Raw genomic sequence first — 21,891 nt, 5'->3', positions numbered from 1 at the left:
ACATATGCGTTTGTGGTGGTAAACAAAAGATAGTTGTTCGGTTATTCATGTAAATAATAAATCGACCATAAGGAAGGTTGTTGTTTGACATAATAGTTAATATCAGTATTTGACTCTTGCGTCAGGATATTACTTATAAGTTAATATTTTTTCCAAAAATAAAACATTAATGGAGTGCTGGATATTATGTTATGAGGTTTACGTTATTTGAATTTATTGATTATTTTATTTGGATATTTTGGTTGTGCATGCACATGTTACATATAACTATTGTCAAAAAGGACATTTTCGAGAATATTATAACAGAAATGGGATGATCGAGTTAGAGATAGCTGTCTTGTTTGCATCTGGCATTTACGTGTGGGAACCTTTGTTTTAGAGTTCAGAATCTTAGCATGACATTTTCGAGAATAGTTGAAACTATGATAAGAAATAGCTCAAGGCGTTGATCGAATGATTATTTCGAATAGCTGAGAAATATTGAATTCTCAATTCTGCCAATGTAAAAAATTTATATATATACATAATGTTGTCACCGACATGCATTTTTCAAAGATAATATCTAACCATTTCCACATGCACAGTTTGGCGAAATTTAATCACGTGTGATGCCCTAAAATAATCGCTCGCTCAATACGTTATGTGTTATGTCAATATATTTTAATTGGCTCAAGAAAAACCCGAGAATGAATTGAGGATTACATAATAACAACGATCGATATTGTTGAGATGAAAAAGACAAATAACGCATCTTATTTAATAAATTAAATAGTGGTTGTTGGTTATATTCTTGTAAAAGTGGTAAAAGAAACGTGCTTTCATTTTATACGCTTTCCTTTCCCTTATTAGATATTAGATTAGCACTTTAACGGTTTTTTAGTTTTGGACATATAAATGCGTGTATTCTTCAGTAGTCAATTAATTCAATTCTGAGATTCAGTTCAGCAAGAGCAGAGCTTGTTCTTCTTTCGTTTCTTCCTTTAACATGGTATCAGAGCAAGTAGGTTTCGATCCTTCTTCTTAACTCGTTACGAGATCTAGATCACATCAATAGGAGCTGCACATAAGAGACCAGCGAAGACATTAATTGATGGCAAATTCAGGTAATTTCAATGATCCTCTATTTTTGCATCCTTCGGACACACCAGGAATGAATCTAGTTAATGATCAATTGCTCGGCGTTGAAAATTACGGCGTTTGGAGTCGAGCTATGATAATTGCCTTAAGAGCTAAAAATAAGATTGTGTTTATTGATGGTTCTCATCTGAGACCCGCGGTTGGACATGCTTCCTTACATCAGTGGGAGCGATGTAATGCTTTGGTGCTTTCCTGGATAATGAACACAGTGTCTAAGGAGATTTATTGAGGAATTGTGTATTCAACAGACGCTTCAATGGTTTGGAGTGATCTGAAAGAACAGTTTGACAAAGTGAATGGATCAAGGATTTTTTCAATTCATCGTGATATTAATCGATTGACTCAAGAAAGCAGCACAATTTCAGCTTATTATTCGAAACTCAAACACTTATGGGATGAATATGCATCTTTGGTTACTCTCCCTTCTTGTGAATGTGATACAGCTAGAAAGTACTTGCATCATGATCAGCAGCAAAAGTTACTCCAATTCCTTATGGGACTAAACGATAGCTACATGTCGGTTCGTAGCCAAATTCTTATGATGAGTCCACTACCGAGCGTTGGACAAGCTTTTTCTATTATATCCCAGGAGGAATCACATAGATTATTAACTTCAGTGGATTCCAAACCAGCATCTGTGTTTTATTCTATGCAACATAAAGCCGAAGAACCAAAAAAAGGCAAGCCATATTGTGAGTATTGCAACTGGACAGGACATACGAAAGCCACATGTTACAAGTTGGTTGGGTATCCTCTTGGACATCGCCTATATGGGCAGCAACCTCGTGGTGACAATCGAAGAAATCCAAAAATGTATGTGAAACAAAAAAGGCCGGTTGTAGCAGCAAATTCAGTGGAAGATAGCAATCATAAGGAATCAGGTTATAAAGAACCAGCAGCTGATTGTGTTTCCCCTGTGCCAGTTTTCTCTCAAGAACAGTATGCTGAGATTATAAAGTTGTTGGGAAATCACACCACATATAGCTCGAATACTCCAGCTGCTAATAAGGCAGGTAATGTATTTCCAAAATCTTGTACTAGTTGGATAATTGATACAGGAGCAAATGAACACATGACTGGATGTTCATCTACTATTGCAAGATGCTAAGTCCATGGCTGATTGCTCTAGTTCAGTTAGACTACCAAATGGTAACAAGCTGTCCATTAGCTACATTGGTTCCGTATCCTTATCATCATCAATTACATTGCAAAATGTGCTTTGTGTTCCTCATTTTCAATTCAACCTTTTATATGTTTCTAAATTCACCAAGTCTCACAACTGCTCTATTAGTTTTTTTTCCCTCGTTTTTGCCTATTTCAGGACCTGGTAAGTGGGAAAATAGTTGGGATTGGTAAAGAAGAGAATGAGTTATATCATCTCACCACCAATAAATTGTTTCAACACTTCAACACTTCTTCTACTGTAATGTCGTTGCCTTCTTTCAATCCTACTTGTAATACCTTGCATTATCAAAATAATGTTGTGTGTCAGAGTTCAGTTTCGGTTGATTGTGATACTTGGCACAAAAGATTGGGACATATGCCTATTTCCAGAATGTATTTGTTACCCTTTCTGTCAAAAAATGTGTCATTGAAGCATTGTTCTATTTGTCCTCAATCAAAACAATCTATGCTGTCATTTCCAAAAATGAGCTTGACAAAGTCTCAATTCCTTTTTCAACTTATACATATGGATATTTGGGGTCCATTTAATACACCAACATACAATGGGAAAAGATATTTCCTCACAATTGTTGATGATTTTTCGAGAGGAACCTGGGTTTATCTTATGCATTCTAAGCTTGATGTATTTCGAATTCTTAAGCAATTCTTTGCTTTGGTGCACAATCAGTTTTCTGCTCAAATTAAATCCATTCGGTCAGACAATGTGACGGATTTCTTTAAAGCTGAGTGCCGTGATTTTTTTGCTTCCCAAGGTGTCATTCATTTCAATTCATGTCCTTATACGCCACAGCAAAATGGGGTAGTGGAACGCAAGCATAGGCATGTTCTTGATATAGCTCGATCCTTAAGGTTTCAAGCTTCTCTCCCTTTAAGATTTTGGGGTGATTGTGTGCTGACATCCGTATATATAATCAACCGAACCCCTACTCCTGTCCTAGGAACTAAAACTCCTTTCGAAGTTTTATTCAACAAAGTTCCAACATATAATCATCTCAAAGTTTTTGGATGTCTTTGTTACGTTCATTCCCTGACCGTTGAACACAAATTTTCTGCTCGTGCCATAGCTTTTGTTTTTTTGGGATATTCAAATGTACAAAAAGGATATAGAGTTATGAATCTTCAGAGCCGCAAATTTATTATTTCTCGGGATGTTGTGTTTCATGAGAATTTGTTTCCATTTGCTTCAAGTTTACCTATAGCTCCACCATTTCCACCCTCATTTACTTGTCTCGAAAATTTTTCCACTGATGATTCTTGTATCCCACAAACAACTGAATCTTCAGTCCTTCCATTACCAAGTGCTGATTCCCAACCACCATTTCGAAGGTCTAACAGAACACGAGTGGTTCCTCAATGGACACAAGATTATTCTTGTCCTACATTACCTCAAAGTAATTCTGTCCATTGCCCATATCCTATTTCTCAATATCTTTCTTATTCTCATTTTACACCGGCCTATCAACACTTTGTGGCTGCTATATCATCGGTCACGGAACCTCGCTTTTATCATGAGTCAGTGACAGATCCTAGATGGAAGAAGGCTATGGATTTAGAGCTTGCAGCATTGGATTCTAATCATACTTGGGATGTTGTTGATCTTCCCACTCATGCTAAACCAATCGGTTGTCGATGGGTCTATAAGATTAAGTATCATCCTGATGGGGCAGTGGATAAATTTAAAGCCCGTTTGGTCGCAAAAGGTTATACCCAACAACAGGGCATTGACTTTCATGATACCTTTTCTCCCACTGCCAAGATCGTTACCATCCGCTGCTTGCTTAGCTTGGCTGCCGTAAATAACTGGTCCTTGACACAAATGGATGTTCGCCAATGCTTTTGTTCAGGGTGATTTGGATGAGGAGATTTTTATGAAGCTTCCCCTTGGTTATCATGTTCAAGGTCTTCATAAGGTATGTCGTTTGCGCAAATCACTATATGGTCTCAAACAAGCCTCTCGGCAATGGAATCATAAATTTGTGAGTATCATGCAAGCTGCTGGTTTTGTCCAATCTCATCATGATCATTCCATCTTTACTAGTCGCGACTCTCATCATATCACAATTCTAGTGATTTATGTTGATGATATTGTCATCACGGGAAGTAGCTTGGAATTGATTGCAAAGCTCAAATGTTTTTTACACTCTCGTTTCAAATTCGAGATCTTGGTAAATTGAAATATTTTTTGGGGATTGAGATTGCTCGTTCTTCTCAAGGCATTTATCTTAATCAACATAAATATGCGCTGTAACTCATTGCCGATTCTGGTCTTTCTGGTAGTAAACCATGTGATACACCTATGGAACAACATAAGAAGTTGACATCTGTGGAGTTCGATACCATAATTGCACCAGATACATCCAGCTGTCCTAATGATCCTTTACTGAGTACACCAGATTCCTATCAGCGGTTGGTTGGCCGCTTGATTTATCTCACTATCACTCGGCCAGACATTTGTTATGCAGTCCAACATCTTAGCCAATTCATGCATTCTCCAAAACAATCTCACATGGATGCTGCTCTACGGGTGGTCAAATATCTTAAGTGTTCTCCTGGTATGGGTATCTTGTTGGCAGCCCAAACCTCCATGTCTCTTCTGGCATATTGTGACTCTGATTGGGCTTCTTGCCCTATGTCTCGAAGGTCCCTAACTGGTTTCTGTGTTAAGCTTGGTGATTCTTTAATCTCCTGGCGAACAAAAAAACAACAAACCGTGTCCAAATCCTCTGCTGAAGCCGAGTACCTGAGCTATGGCTGCTACTACTCATGAAATTGTTTGGATCCGTGGGATTTTGCTTGATATGGGCGTCCCTATACATTCCCCCGCAACTCTTTATTGTAATAATAAAGCTGCTCTCCACATTACTGCTAATCCGATGTATCATGAACGTACCAAACATATTGAAATTGATTGCCACGTGGTCCGTGAGAAGATCACCATGGGCGTCCTTCAAACAGCTTACATTCCTTCCAATAATCAGCTTGCTGATATCTTCACCAAGAGTTTAGGGAAAGATCAGCATCGTCATCTTCTATCCAAGCTTGGTACTCGAAACTTGTATCAAGCTTGAGGGGTGTGTGTTGGTTATATTCTTGTAAAAGTGGTAAAAGAAACGTGCTTTCATTTTATACGCTTACCTTTCCCTTATTAGATATTAGATTAGCACTTTAACGGTTTTTTAGTTTTGGACATATAAATGCGTGTATTCTTCAGTAGTCAATTAATTCAATTCTGAGATTCAGTTCAGCAAGAGCAGAGCTTGTTCTTCTTTCGTTTCTTCCTTTAACAGTGGTGAATTTTTACTGTAAAAAGGAGGACACATTGTATTAGGATTCCATCCCTTTTCACATATATGCTCTCATAATTTTTCTTCTTTCAAATGCTAAAGTATCGGAGGATCGCACCGAGACATCCCTAACCAGTTTTTTCATGGTTCTCATACAAAGATGGGTGAATACTGGGGCACTAACGTGAAACAGACAAATTTTGGGAGCATAAAGGAACACCATTCTTCCAAGCAAAGAGAGGAAAGAGAAGTATTACTCAAAGCAAAGTTCTTTAAGTAATCCCAAGCATGCGTATATATCTCACTCAATGAGTTTTAGCATACGTTCTACGGGCTTTGGGGTTACGTTTTTATTGAGCTATACTCAGGAATTATAATTAACGAGGAGTTAATGAGCTAACGAGTCGAGCGTTTCTGAAACAACTAGTGAAGGAATGTGGTAAGGCACTTCCTTGCCTAGAGCTACGAGATAGGCAGCTATGGAGCTACGCTGCTATGATACATCACCTTGTATCATGTTTTCATCCCCTGAAAGTCTCACTTTCAGTTGAGTCAACTATCCAAAAATTTCTATAACAAACTCACTTTGTACTCAACCAAATCTAAATAAAATGTGCTCTTACTTGATCCGACAAGCTTCTCTTCATCGTTCCAAGTATGTAGTATTTGTTGGGACATCTTATTCTCGCACAAAGACACAGCGAAAGTTTAAAATATTTTTGCTTGGGCGTCTATTCCGGTGTTTAGGCATATATAGTCATTCTTGTAATTTCCTACGAACGACTCTTCTCATTTGGTCGTCTAAATAGGTCCACGATCGAAAGATATGTTCCTCGCTTGGATTGCACTAGAAATCACAAACAATTTGTGTGTTGAGACTGGAGTCTCCGAATTTCCAAAATCCGGAGACGAGCGGCGGTAGAAGACACCAAAAGTGGCCGAAATTTTTTTTCCCCAAAATCTTTGAATAGGCCGAGAGTTCATGATTGTGAATCATGAATTTTGTAACTCTTTTTGCTTAATCCATAATTAAGCTAATATTTATTGATTCTTAATCAATATTTAGGCAAATCAAATTTACCTTTTTGATCAAAATATTTCCAACAACACAAGGGGATGGCCGTGACTTTACTTTTAGTTGGGAAGGAAATTTTTGGATTTTATGGAAAAAAAATCTCTATTTAATTATAACCTCTTATGGTTTATTTATAGTGCGACTTAGGAGTCTCTCCTCGACTCTATATTTTCATTATAATTAAATTCTCATATAATTACTATATAATGTATTTATTAACATTTAATAATACATGATATAATAATATCATATACACATATTTTATATCACCATATAAAATATGTACATGTATATGTATATCAAATTAAATAATTATTATTTAATTTATAAATTAACTTCTTGGTTAATTTAATTCTAGACTCCTCTAAAATATTTATGAGAATTTGTGCATGTTAGTAGTCACTACTACTAGCACCACTATTTAATTAGTAAATTCTATATGCACTAAATAAATGATTCCAAACTCATTATAACCCCAATCGAAGATCCGAGAGCGCCAATGTATTAAGGATACAAGTCTTGTTCATATAATGAAAATCGAAAATTTCGAAGATCAAAATTTTCACTTACCATATTAGGCAGCTGCCAATTTTAGTGAACTCCTTCACAAAACAGGCAGTTCCACTCTCCTTCCTTATTTAGCAATCATGCTAACTTCCATTTTTTCCATCATATGGAATCAGCTCATAAATTTCTTTATAAGTTTCTTGTTTGATCTCTATCAAACTATAGTCGTCAAATTCCAACTCCTTGAAATTTGACTATCTCAACGGGAACACGGAATCCAATACTTGTGTGACCCTCAATGGTTAAGGGATACAGCTAACCCTAGGTTCACATCTCCATGTGATTCATAATAACATTTATTCTTATTTGGGCTTATCCTAGTTAGCCCCATTCATTTCATCAACACCTTGATCAAGAATGTCAGAACTCATTTCTGATTGCACCAATCGGATCATGGTAAGAGGGTCTAGTAGCATCGCCCCATGATCCCCTAGGTATCACTGATAGTGCCTGCACGAACCTTTAGTCTTGGTTAGCGTATAGTACGGTCCCTTCAACACATATATCACGATTGAATCTGCAACCATTGGTATATCGAGAGTTGCATATGAATTCGATAACGATGTGATTTATCTTTGAGTACTAATAGTGGCATGACATGTGCAACTAGGAAAACACCTTTCCCTAAAGCACATTTCTTGCTCTGGCCAGAGACTCCTTGCACTATTAACTCATCAGATCACATAGGATATCTTCACCCGTAGGCGAACGGTGAATCCTCGACTACAATGCATTTGCTCCTACGTATTTCGAAACTACACCCAACCTCGCCACCTGATGACCCTCGATGGAGTCGGTAAATGGATCAAAGTGCATGCTAGTACGTATAGCCTTTACATTGTCCCGGGTCAAAGGACTAATGGTGTACAACCATAATTGCGGATTATTCCACTTGATAAGTAGGAACCACTTGGATAGTCCGAGGGAGAGTTGTTCAGTGCATCATCATATGATCACCCATCTGTGTGACTGGACATCTCCATGCCCTTGCCAATGAAACATGGCGTTTACACCACAGATGCTGGTCTCAAGCTCGAGCGACCTTTATCCTTGTTTTAGGCGGCTGATTTGACTAAGAACCTGTTTAGAATATACGTTACACTTTTTAATGAGTTTCATGATCTTACGTTGCGACACAGACCTCATGATACCTATTGTATATTCAATGACTTTATCTATGCAGCTTGCATGTGTATACAGATAAAGTATAATGCCATAATCGAATAAAATCGTAAAATATTATTAAAATAAATATTGTTTTAAATTAGAGTCAATAAAGCCCGAGCCACAAGTTGTCTTGTCGGGCATCTACTCTAACAGTATTCTCATCATTATTCATTAAATTCCATCTCTGTCTATCCAATATTATTCATTGTTTTCATCATCGAGAGATGGCATTTTCATCAACAGAATGTCATTATTAACTAATTATATAAAAAAACTTTAATAACAGTTCTGTTATTCAATGATGTAAAATAAAATAAATATTGAACAATGATCAATAAATGGGCCGAAATACTTGCAGAATGCTCTATATATAATACCAAGTGAATCGGGAGTAACATTAGACACAGTAAAGGTGGATTCATCGGGAGATGTCATGGATGCAATCTCGTATCTTCGTTGTTGATAGTTTGATCAGCACCACGAAAGAATTATTGCATTAATCGTTCTTCTGTCATTGACTGTCTTCTTATTCATTGAAGCATTGTGCTTAATTGACGTCTATGATTGTTGTTCGGATTAACATCAATAGTAGCACGTAGAAGAGAAGAAATCATGGTTGAAGATATCACCGGAGGAGAACAATCAAGATAAACTTTACAGTTAATAATTTTCCTCATCAATGGGCTCTCATTTTATTATAGAACCATATACTTGTCATAGCAACCAAAACAATGGGAAGACGTGGATAGAAGTTTCAATAGAAATTGTGGGGAGAAAACAACATAAATTGTGGGTGGGAGTTTAAAAGCAATCGTGTGTGACAAATTCGATATTGATGAAGAATCCAGTGTAAAAGGGCAAAAATTTATGAAGATTTCTTGGTGGAAAATTTGGTGAAAAGTTCACTGAGTTTTCAGATCTTTTAAAAACATAAACATTTGAAACAACAGCAAATACACAATTGTCATCATGTATATGCACATGTAAAACTGAGAAATCAACTAAGGGCTTAACCAACTTATGATCATGAACATCGAGAAAATGGGAAAGAGAGTTAATTTCATAATATCTTCGTGATATATAAAAATCTAACCTTGTACCGATTCTCACACACCCAATATATTTAAATGAAATGCTACATCAAAGCAAGAAAACGACGTGGCAAAGAAAAAGATTAACATGGACTTTTAAAAATTTGAAAATTTGGGAGAAAAATGAGCACATTTTATCGTATATATATATATCATCAGCACAATAATATTTGTTGTCATATAATTTGTATGTGTTTCATTTTTTATTTTGTTATTGGTTAATTCACGATTTTTGTATACTAACTTGCACTTTTTCTCATTTTAGTCATTTTCATCGAAATGCAGATGTGACGCCTAAAAATACCGATTTGACACCAAAAAATGGAGATGAAATCAGGAACTATTGATGTATCTGGTGTCACGTCAGTATTCCGAAAAAAAGTTAAAAAATAAGAATAAATGCAAATTAATTGACTAAAACTGTAAATTGTTCGATAACATGTCAAAAATAAAAAATATACAAGTTAAATTAATGACCAAAAAATGTTGGCTAAAATCTTATTGCCCTTCTTCACGCATAAATTAATACCAATTCTTTTTCCCACACAAACAAGTATCTCTGTTCATTGGTACACTATGTCATGCATGAAACCCCACCACTAGGTACCGAAATAAGAGAAAATAATCATGATCAATTAATTTAGGATGCAGTGAAAGAATAAAAAGGGTAATCCAATTAAGAAGAATATTTAACAAAAACATTCAAAGAAATAAACGCCCAGTTCCAAGAATGTCTCCAATCTTCAGTTCAATTCCGCACTTTTCTCTGCTGAATGACATATATTTGTTAAAAATAATCTGTCATTCAATATATTGAATATCTATAGATAAATATCAATCATTCATCTATGTATATAGAAACTCATTCAATATTTCAGAGAAAAGACATGCTATATGTTTTCCATAATCAATGGAAGTTGACATTACAACCATAAGTCATTCCAGCTTGCCAGTTAGCAGGTGCAACATTGTATGCGATAACTGTTTCATGGTTAGTGTAAGAAGTAATCTTGAAAGAAAGAGCTTGGCCTCCAAGCGTTGCGAACGCTTGATACGAAGCTCCCCAGTTATGGCTCATGCTTATCCAACCTGTCTTGGTCCCCTTCACCCACATGGTCGATACATCCCCACCCCCGCCAACGTTCATGACGTACACCAGCAGCCAGTACCCGTTGCCCTGGAAGTTGAATCGTAGGCCCGCGGTTCGAATACATGGTACCCTGCAATGAGGCAGGGGGAGTGCATGCTATTAATATATATTTCAAAAAAATGTTATCATTGTTGGTTAATTATCATAAACCGGATGGGTTTTCTTCTTCTTCAAACACTCCATGCATTTGTCTTAACGCCTGTATTTTATTTTATTTTTTTCGATTATTTCATAAAAACAATGTCTATAAAAAGTTGAGTTACTGAGAACAAAAAGCGAAAAAATCTATTATATATATACCTGCGGAACGTGACGGGTACAATGCCGGCCTGCATCTGGGCAATCTTGGTGAAAGCAGACCTAGACATGTCGAAATGCGTTCGTGGCGGGTTGCACCAGCCGCCATTGTTGGAGTCCTGAGCCCAATTTGGAGGGCAGAGGTTGGTGCCGGTGACGGTGATGGAGCCTTTGGTGCACCACTTGGAGTTGGAGCACTGAAGCTGGAAACACTGCCCACAGCCGTAACCGTTGTTGAACAGCACTGTGCTCAATGCCGCCGTGTTCGCCCCATACCCGCTGCTGTACACGTTTCCATATCCACAAGCACCGCCTAGGTAGATCAAAACCAGTATAGCCGGATAATGAATAAAAAAAATATGACTGAATCATCTATATCGAATTCGATATATGACATGATTATTTGTACCGCATAGTTAATAAGATACAGCGAATGAGATGATATTTATGTAACATCTGAAGTACTCACCCATTCCATTTCCCGAATCATCGCCATAAAATGTTGCAAAGGCATTACGCCATGCACTAGGTTGAAACCGCCCCGGCGTCGAATATCCCGCCGACGTTGCTTCGCGAATGAAAGCCAACACCAAGAAGAAGCTAGCAAGGCTCCATGAATGCAGCAAAGAACCCATGATCACGTTCTTCACCTTAATCTTTTGTCGTTGTACGTAGGATACTAAATGATGGGGTGCCAAATTCACTTGAAAATGTGATATTTATATTAATTCAGGGTTGTTTAATGAAGAATATAACCACCTTCGTGACCTTCGCGAATAATTTATAATTCTATGTGCCGACAACTTAGTATATGCATCCCCATTCCCCCATATATTACAATTTGTTAATAATTCATAGAGTCGATGTTGAAACGTGCACGCAGGTATTTGGGGGGTCGGCCAAACATTTTCTCTTTAATTAATTAACTTTTTTTTTTTTAATTTAAATGTGCAAGGAATTAATCAAGTGTATAATATAAAATTAGTCCGATTATGTGAAAACAAATTAAAATTGCTCCCCGACCAGTATCTATTTATCTATGTAAACCTATCTGAATTTTCAGATTTAGAATCAATAGTTTCGAACATTATCTATGTTGGTCATAAATATCCAAAAAAATAAGGAATAAAATAAGATTTTTTTTTTAAAACATATTTTTGGTATGGCTCCAATCCAAACCAGTTGTGCAATCGAGTTGAGTCGTGTAAAGCCCGAATATCATACCACTCGAGCTCGACTCAAAAAGATTTGAACTACTCGAATTCGAGCTCGACTCAATCGAGTATTAATTTTAGAGATCGAGTTCGACTCGATAACGTGTCGAGTTACTCGAGCTCGAAAATATATAGCTAGCTACTCGACCAAATTCACTAATTACTCGAACTCGACTCGAGCTCGATCAAATTGAGCTCGAGTCAAGATATTTGAGAATCGCTCGAGTCGTATATAGCTCTAGTCCAAACTATGATCATACATAGACATGTTACCAGATCGGAATTGGTTTTGGATTGCCGGATGATGAACAAGAACAATCTGGTATGATATCGGATTAAAACGATTCCGGATTTACTAGATTGAGAGTGTAACCCAATCCAAAATCGAAATTGAATTAAGCAAGATTGAAATCGGATTGGACTAGATTGAGATTAAATTGAAATCAATTTTTTAAAAAACCATTATAAATCTAAAAACTTAGATATAGATAATTAATAAATTATGAATTGATATAAAAATAGCTCTATGAAACCAGTCATGAACTAGTTTCGATACCCGATTCAAACTAATCGGATTAAAATACTATTAATGTTGATCTTGATTCAACCCGGAACCAATTATATTTGTTCCGCATTGAATCTGATTAAACCAAACCAAATTCAAATCAATTCGGGATCGATTCAATCCATTGACCATGTATAATAATAAGTATCAATAATATTCATGGATAGTGATCGGTGATTAAGTCTTTGTACTAAGATTAATTATCGTATAAACATATCATAAAGAAATTGATTGAGACCATAATTTTAGCCTTATTTTTAGAATTCCATAAAAGAATCATGTCCTCTCCAAACAGGATCCGGATCACCTACAGTGGTGTACAGTGGTACCACCACTATAGGTGATGCTGTGCCATGGCATTTTTTTTTACAATTCTTTTCTTTTTTCTACTTTTTTCCGTCTTTTTTTCTCTTTTGTTTTCCTTCCATTTTTTTCCTTCTTTCAAAAATATTAGCCAACAATTTTATATGAAATAATATAAACATTTTAATTATTTTATAATTAAATTAATAATTTTGCCATTAAAAATTAATATATTAAATTTTTACATATGAAAAACCGTATCATTTTTTTCGAATTTGATGAGTATTATTAATTTTATTTTTCAATAACAAATTTTTTAACAATATAAAATTATTAACATGTTAATGCTTAAATTAAAATTTAGAACATTTCCATCATGCAATATCAAAAACTAAAATTCAACACCACATTTCTATCAAAAATAAATAATTCATACGTTTTGAGACTTCATTTCAACTAACAATGTTAATCGGCTATTCTTTAAATAAAAAACTACTCAAGAGCATTATTGGATATATCTCCATTGAAATCCATGGCTTCAAGAGAATGGTGATGATGATCAAATTGTGCCTACATTAAAAATAAGAATAAATATTATAACATTAATTTTACCATATAAGAATTAATATTTTTTTTGGCTCAAGATTTTTACTCACTAAAGAATTTCTAGATATCATTAAAGTTCATACAATCAATAATTCAGTGAAATGGAATTGACTTCCAGTTGTTTGAAGACATACATTAGGTACCGGAGGTGCTGAACAAGATACAGGTAATTCATCGTGTGTTATGTCCTACAATGATTGTAAAATAAGAAATCTAGATAATTTACCTCGACTCTCAAATTTGTTTTTCTTCGTTTTGCTTGAAGTTCTACCCAACTCTTCAACCTTCTTGACGTTTTCACACCATTTCTTATCTTGAATCCTTTTGCTTGTATCATAGAAGGTCATATGGATGATGTCCTGACACCACCATTGTTGTCTTGGCTCACTTCAGTCAAACGCATTTCCATGACTTGCTTGGTTAGATCACATACCAAATTATGCACAAAAGAAAAAGTTGATGGGTGGACGGAGGCTTCGGTTGCCAGTCTTACGAGCATCATACAAAATTTTCTATACCGTTCTGTACTTTCTCGTTTAGGATCTTCTTCGACTTCATTGCCTATACAATCATGTACCACTCCACTCCTAGCTTTTCTCGTCCATCTATTCAAGATATAATGCTCTGGCAATTTTTTTACGTCCTGCACATCATATACTTTCACAGCATGACAACACAATAATCCAGTCATCTCAAATTTTCGGCAACTACGTGAAATCATCTTTGTGCTAGGATTAAATGTCACCCTCCATTCTCCTTCTTTATCAATTCGCCCGACAATATATTCAAATAATGGTTGAGTTTCATTTTTATATTTTATGTAAGAAGCTGCGAACAAAACAAACTCCACTTGAAATAGATGAAAGATAGTGAGGGTATAAATTTCAGAAAGTTGACGCAACATAGGAGAACTCTCTAGCTTTAATCTCGATAATTTTTGGCTTGTCTCAAATTCACATCTTAGCTCATTGTACCATTTTTCCTCCAAGACCCCTTCGAAGTGCTTAAAAAATTGCATTATATCTAAGTCGGGTTTCATACAACTCTTGATATCAGAATTGACACTTTCACTGAGTTGTGTGCTCCTCATACCAAGTGTGAAAGCCTTGTTCATGTAACAAGTTGCCCATTTCTCCTTTATATTGTAAGTGGATTGAAGCCATGTGTTTTCTTGAATATTATATTGTTCTAGTAGAATACTCCAAGCCTCCTCGAATCGGGTCTCATCATCAATGCCATACATGCATATCTTAAAATCAGTTAAGAAATGATAACCATCTTTCATCAAGTTTTCCAAGTGTTTGATGCCATTTTGCATCAAATGCCAGGTGCACAATCCGTGAAATACCTCAGGCATCACCTCCAGTAAGGCCTTTGTCATAGCTTGATCCTAATCAGTGAAGATAGTGAGAGGTTTTTTTTGCTTGTGTGCCTCTAAAAAGGTTTCGAACAACCATTTAAATGATGATGCAGTCTCATCATACAAAAGTGTTGCACCAAAAATCACCGCTCCTCTATGATGATTGAAACCTGAGAAGATAGCAAGTGGTCGGTATGCACGGTTCGTACAATACGTGGTATCTAGTGACACAACATCACCAAAATACTCATATTCGATTAGCATTCTCGCATCAGCCCAAAAAATATTAGTTATCTGTTCTTCCACATCCATCTAATTAGCATGGTAAAATGATGGATTTTTAGATAATTGTTGTTGAAAATATCGCATCAGACAACCAACTTCCTCATATACCATACTTCTTTGTCTTTTGGATCGAATATAATTTTTAGCATCTAACATTGTATAACCAAGACCATCTATTCCCCCTGCATGCTTACTCATCAATTGAAAATTTGATTTTTGCTTAAGCCCAACATCCTCTGCCAAATCAATCTCATAGGCTTGAACTTCTGTAATTTTACGTTGGGAAGACAACATATGAACTGTTTCTTGAAGATAGAGTGGGTGATTATGCTCTTCGATAAATTCATTAACTTTATATTTACTATCCACAAATGTGACGCCCATTCTTACTTTACAATTTGTTCGAGTCTCAAGCCGAGAATTGAGTGTCGATGAATCTCTTTTGTCTTTTTTACGAACACCCTCCTTGCAACAAACATATTTATACGAAGTTATAAATCCGATGTTCTTGTTCTTGTTAAAATAATGCTTCCTAACTCCAAATCCAGTTTTCCCACCATATTCAACCCAAAACTTCCAAGACTCGTCTAGACTATCAAATTCCATACCAATCTTAGGCTTGAATTCGATATTTGAACTAGAATCCATCAAGATTCTGAAAGTATCAATAAAATTTTTGGTTTGTTTCAGTCTCAGTTTTCAACAACGGTGACAAAAAATGCAATAAATTTCTCTGTTACATATTAAATGCAACAAATTAATAATAAAACAATATTTTTCTCAACTAATATCCAAGAGCAATAAGTCAAAACGCAATAAGTCAAGTACGTCAATTATAATCAGTGCCAATCAAAATTCTAAACCAGGCGAGTTGTGTCATGTACAAGAGAACGATGAAATAGCCTAATTGTCTTGTTGATCTACATGAATTATTTTGTATTGCTCCATATTCACCCTACTAGATGTAAAATTCGTACAAAATTCATATTCAAATGATATCCTTATTAGTGGTAAATATAATATTCTTACTAAAAAAAAGTAATTTTAGATTATATTATAACAATAATTTTTTTTCTAATATTTTACTAACTATTAAAAATACATCACGACCAATTTTTTAAACTATACAAAAATGATAGGAAAATTCATAATTTAAAATCACGATACATTCTTCAATATTTTTTTTATAATTATTGATTAAATATTTGATACATATATAATCTACTAATTTAATACAGATCAGAACCATATATTTTCTTTTTAAAAAAATTAAAATAATGTTAAAACAAAGCCACAAGCAAGAAAGCCAAGAAAATTTATCATCCTTACCTACAATTATTGAATATCATGAGCTAAAACCTAATCTTACATAGTTATACATGCATACACATATATATACATACATATATACACAAATTATATATATCACACACAAATCTCCTACAACGATGATATTTAAAGGTAGCACCGGTAACCGCAATCAATACACACAATTAATAAGAGTTTCAGATCAATAGCACCATAAAAATACAAACCAACAAAATCAAATAAAAAATTCGATAGCCAAACAATTTGAAAAAGAATTAGACATTTAAAGAAACAAGAAAATCGAACCTTGAATGTTATAATATTTCCTGTAAAAATAAAAAAAATAATAAAATTGAGTGAGAGAGAAAAAATGAGAAAAAGAAGAAAATAGACAAAAGAAGACGAGATGAAATAGCCGAGAAGAAAACAAAACTGTGTGAATAATGTTTGTGGAAGTGGGAAAAATGAGGAAAATGGAGGGAAAACAAAAGAAAAAAAGAGAGTGAAAAAAAGTAGAAAAAAAATTAAAAAAAAAAAAAAATACCAAGGCACAGCATCACCTACAACGGTGGTATCACTGTAGGTGATCCGGGTCCCTCAAAACATGTGTTCCCTCACTATCGCATGTCCAACATAAGATAAGTAAGCATCGCTTTTTAGCTAAATTTTTCATGGTTTCTTCAAAATACTCTGTTACTGTATATTTTAAGGTTGTAATATAATTTCCTCAATCAATTTTCAACGGATTTGATAAACAATGCATTCATTCATATTGTTGCAGTAACTCTCTCTTATTTGTCACTTGTCATTCTTAAGTTTCACTAGTTTCTGCCTTGACCTAACATAAAATAACAAATATAAAGGAAACGATGAATAAATAAAAACACTGCCTTCTTATTGATCCTTGCTACATACGTATTCATACTCAAACTGATTTGCTCAAATGCTCGTCAAGCATGCACCCCGAAACTCTACATAGTATCGGTAGCATTGTTCGCAATGGAACAAAACAAGTTGCTACTGTCTAGCAACGGAAACACACTTCAAAGTACTAGTGGACATCATTCAAGATTGATTTCTGTCTTTAAAGGTTTATCGGAGAAGAAAGCTTCTAAGTTGCTCAAAATCAACTCGTGCAGACCAGCAAAAGATTCGGGAGTCAGAACGGCCTGATGCGGAGATAAGACAACATTATCCAACATGAATAACTCGTTGGGAACTTGAGGTTCGTGCTCAAACACATCAAGACCAGCACCACCAATCTCACCTCTCACCAAGAACCCAACCAGTTCTTTCTCATCCACCAGTGACCCACGTCCAATATTAATAAGTATTCTGGTTTTTCCAAGAGCTGTCATTACATCCTTATTAACAATATGGTATGTTTCATTAGTCAATGCACAGCAAAGAATTAATACATCGCTGTTTGATGCAAGGTCGAGAATGTTTTCGTAATAAGTATATGAAACACGAGGATTCATTTTCCTTGATTTATATGATATGCGGCAGCCAAATGCTTCGAGCCTTTTAGCAACTCTCGAACCGATGCTGCCTAGCCCCACAATCCCTACTCGTTTCCCACTCACCTAAACAAGTACATAATAATCACGTCAATATATTTCTGAGTTGCTGTAGATGTACTACTGGTTGGTTCACATTATTAAAAAAAAAAAGAAAAAAAAAAGAAAGACAATATAAGATCACATTCAAGCGTAGCCCAAAAATTTGATGAAACCTCCATTTTATTAAATGGCAGATATAAGTTATCCAACTACTTTCTAATGGTCATTTCAATGTTTCCAATGAAATATATACCATGCATTTTCAGATAACTTGGGCTGTGAAAAATTATATATTTTTACACTCGCATTTCATCACATATTTCCTTGTCCTAATAACTTACATATCATTTTTCAAATCCAAAACATAGCTTTAATCTTTGCGCCAACCAAAAGCACGATGTTTATGGTTAATAATTACTGGGAAATTCTATGTTCCAACTTCCGCCGGATGAGTTTCTACAGGTTGATATAATCATTTATTTGGGGTGGGACCTCAATGTAGTATAGAATTCTTGCTAATTACTTGTTAGTGTTGGTTGCATAGAATGAAGTGGCAGCAGTAAATTGAAGAGTTTTGGTCAATAGCTAATCGGAATTAACTTCCCTTAGGAGAAATATTAGTGCTGAAAAGAGTTTCACAGTACAAATATAAGACAAGAAAGTTGGTCCACATGAAGTAGGTAGGTGATTTAACCTTGGAAGCCAGAGGATATTCTTTCCCAGGCCCCCACGACGAGGAGCGAAGAAACCGGTCCGCCGCAGAGACTCTGCGTAGAACATCAATCACGAGGCCAACGGCGTAATCTGCAACATCATCGGAGAAGGCGTCACCGGCGCTCGTGACACGGATGCCTCGGCGGCGGCAGGCGACGAGGTCGAAGTGGTTGAGTCCCGCGCTGGTTCCCACCAAGCATTCGACGGCAGGGTAGCGGTCGAGGTCTTCAGAGGCAACTGGGGTGGGACCCACACAGATCATGACGCGCGCGGATTTGGAGAGGGTGGAGAATGATGGGTGGGGCGGGTCAGCAAACGGATCGAGGACGGTGAAATCGGTGTTGAGTGAGGAGAGGAAGGACAATTTGAAAGTGGGAAATCGGTGGAGGAGAAGCAGGCGCGGCGGCTGTGGGGATTCAGCGTCAGCCATGTTTGATTTGGGGAACACTAATCGATCTTGTCTCTATATAATTACTGATAGATGTCAAAACTACGTTGTCTTGTCTACGATCCTAAAATACCCAAACATCCAAAAATAGAAATTCGAGAAATTTACTGATAGATGTCAAAACTACGTTGAGCCCATTTGATTTCTCTAAAACGTAAAATTGCACCACTACCAATATATTCCAATATTTTGAATTATATTAAAAATAATACAATTACAAATTTTTTTTATACTGAAACTACCTTTTCAAAAGTAGTTTTATGGAATTTGTGAAAAAATAGACCAACGTATTAATACTTGAAATAAATGAAAAATATTATCAGAAATATTACAAAAATAAAATAATTTCAATATTCAAAAATATATAATAAATATCTTAAAAGTAAATTAGGAAAACAAACAAACAAACTACAAAGGAAAAATAAATGTTGAAACCGTGACAATTTAGAAGTTGTTTGTTGCTTGAAGAATTAATAAAACAATTTTACCTGTAGTTCAAAATTATATACTACAATATTGAAAAAATCAAAACTAATAACTGAAAAAAAAAATTATTTCAGTAATAAGTTAAATATATAATTACATGTACGCACGTAAATTAGAACAAAAAAAAACTAACGCTACTTCAGAAGAACATTGAATGAATTAAGGCTCCACAATTTATAGCACAAAAGGCGTAACATTTATTGCAGAAAAGAGCTACATGAGTTAAAAAATTAAAATTAATTATAGTCAATTATTTTTCTTAGAATTAATAAATAAAAAAATTAAAATTATTAATATTAATTGTTTCATTAATTAAAGTGATCAAATAATTACGAATTTGATATCTAATTTAACAATGAATTGTACAAATAAAAACTAATTGACCAGTGTAATGATCAAACGAATAATAATAACACGCGATGCGTGTGTACAAATTTTTTTTATCGTTATTGATGGACTAAAGTGTAATTTAATAATTTATGGAGTGACTAAATTGATATTTGAATTGTTGAAATAAAAAAATAAAAATAAAAGTGTGTTGAAATTTTTTTTAAAAAAACTAAATAACGAAAAACAAAAGTGTAATATTAGTATCATGTAAATGTAAAATTGGAAGAAAAAGTTGGTGTACTCCTAGATAGTTACTATCATGTGCTCCAACTTAATAAAATAGAACAGATAATAATAATGAAAAACAGAAAAACAAATAATAATCGTAAATTGTGACATCTGACAATTATAGATACAGCCTCTAAACCTGTTTCGGAACCCAAAATGGAAATTCCGATCTCCCTATCCACATAAATGGGGTTTATTTTATAATTAATTTAAAAATAAAAAAAATATTTCAAAAATAAATCAAAAAAATTTATTTTGCAAAAATACTTTAATTCTTTTTTTTTTTAATGAATTGAATCCATTAAAATAAGTAAAAAGTTAGTAATACAAATACACTGGGCATCCCCAGGAGATAGACTAAATATCAATCACAAACATACCATACATCCATCAGAACCACTAACACATATATCAACCTACATCAACACATTTGTCGCTTGTGGAACACAACGGTATGTATGAATCTTAATCTTCATGAAAATGGCATCAACATTAGGCGTCTCATTGTCGAAAATTACCCTGTTCCGAAGATTCCAAACCTGGTAAACTGTTGCAGATAGTGCTGTGATTCTCATCTTCGCTAAAGTGGATGTCCCTTTGTAGTTGTTTCGGAAGGCTGTAAGTATTGAATTCGGAGTTGCCATGTTATTCCTCATGTCAAGCCAATTGCGCACATTATTCCAAATAACCTTCGAAATTTTGCAAGAGAAGAATAAGTGATGTACCGTTTCAAGATCATCCTTGCAAAGAACACAGCTACGATCTGGAAGAAAGCCCATTCTATCCCGTGTCATAAGCTTCGAGTGGGCAACCAACCAAAGAACAAATCGATGTTTCGATAGGATGCAACTCTTAGCCAACAGTGGTTTCCACGGCCACACACCTTTTGAGTGCACAAAGTAGTGATATGCTCTTGAGAGGCCCCCACTCTGACCAAACCAACTTCGAAGTCGAGCAATGGCAGCATCTTTGTCACCCTCAATTCTAACGATGTCATTTCTAATGCTCAAAATGTTCTTGATTAATGGTGAGTCATCATGCTTCCCACTCCAATACCACACACCACCGAAACAACTGTAAACATGATTAACCCATCTAATCCACAAACTCTGCTTCTCCGAATGGATGTTCCACAATGTTTTAGCAAGCAATGCACGGTTCCAAGCCTTCAAATCTTTCAAACCCAATCCCCCATCCTCGAGTGGCTTACATAACATAGACCATGCAATGGGCGGATGTTTTGTGGTCCAAACAAATTTGCGACAAATAGAGTGTATAGAATTTATCACACAACTTGGGATAGGTAAAATGGACAGCCAGAAGTATTCAATACCTTGTATAACCGATCTGATCAACTCAATTTTCCCTGCATAAGATAATGAGTTTCTTGGCCATGAACTCACCTTCCTAGTTACATTGTCAATAAGATCAGTATAGTCTGCTGCACATAATCTCTTCGCCGCAATTGG

General features: G+C 35.3%; 4 protein-coding genes across 4 annotated transcripts; all 4 read right to left on the bottom strand.

Annotated features, from left to right (window-relative positions):
- Nucleotides 1-10,334: 10,334 nt before the first annotated feature.
- On the bottom strand, nt 10,335-11,615 carry LOC142542853 (expansin-A7-like). The gene is made up of 3 exons (XM_075649715.1): nt 11,423-11,615; nt 10,957-11,266; nt 10,335-10,726 (listed from the first exon to the last, which is right to left on the bottom strand). Exons 1-3 carry the CDS (start codon nt 11,586-11,588, stop codon nt 10,414-10,416), a joined length of 789 nt encoding a protein of 262 aa, XP_075505830.1. The 5' UTR covers nt 11,589-11,615; the 3' UTR covers nt 10,335-10,413.
- A 1,912-nt stretch (nt 11,616-13,527) lies between these two features.
- LOC142541776 (protein FAR1-RELATED SEQUENCE 5-like) lies at nt 13,528-15,934 on the bottom strand. The gene is made up of 5 exons (XM_075648239.1): nt 15,395-15,934; nt 15,149-15,313; nt 14,030-15,031; nt 13,776-13,829; nt 13,528-13,605 (listed from the first exon to the last, which is right to left on the bottom strand). Exons 1-5 carry the CDS (start codon nt 15,932-15,934, stop codon nt 13,528-13,530), a joined length of 1,839 nt encoding a protein of 612 aa, XP_075504354.1.
- A 1,557-nt stretch (nt 15,935-17,491) lies between these two features.
- Nucleotides 17,492-19,337, bottom strand: LOC142541503 (glyoxylate/hydroxypyruvate reductase HPR3). Its single transcript, XM_075648031.1, has 2 exons — nt 18,851-19,337; nt 17,492-18,180 (listed from the first exon to the last, which is right to left on the bottom strand). The coding sequence occupies exons 1-2, from the start codon at nt 19,298-19,300 to the stop codon at nt 17,656-17,658; spliced, it is 975 nt and encodes a 324-aa protein (XP_075504146.1). The 5' UTR covers nt 19,301-19,337; the 3' UTR covers nt 17,492-17,655.
- A 1,501-nt stretch (nt 19,338-20,838) lies between these two features.
- On the bottom strand, nt 20,839-21,639 carry LOC142541774 (uncharacterized). The gene has a single exon (XM_075648238.1). It carries the CDS (start codon nt 21,637-21,639, stop codon nt 20,839-20,841), a length of 801 nt encoding a protein of 266 aa, XP_075504353.1.
- Nucleotides 21,640-21,891: the final 252 nt, after the last annotated feature.

This window comes from Primulina tabacum, chromosome 4, assembly GCF_025594145.1.
Source record: "Primulina tabacum isolate GXHZ01 chromosome 4, ASM2559414v2, whole genome shotgun sequence".
NCBI lineage: Eukaryota > Viridiplantae > Streptophyta > Magnoliopsida > Lamiales > Gesneriaceae > Primulina > Primulina tabacum.
Note: the sequence above shows the minus strand (reverse complement) of the source record. Positions and strands in the feature narration are given on the sequence as shown.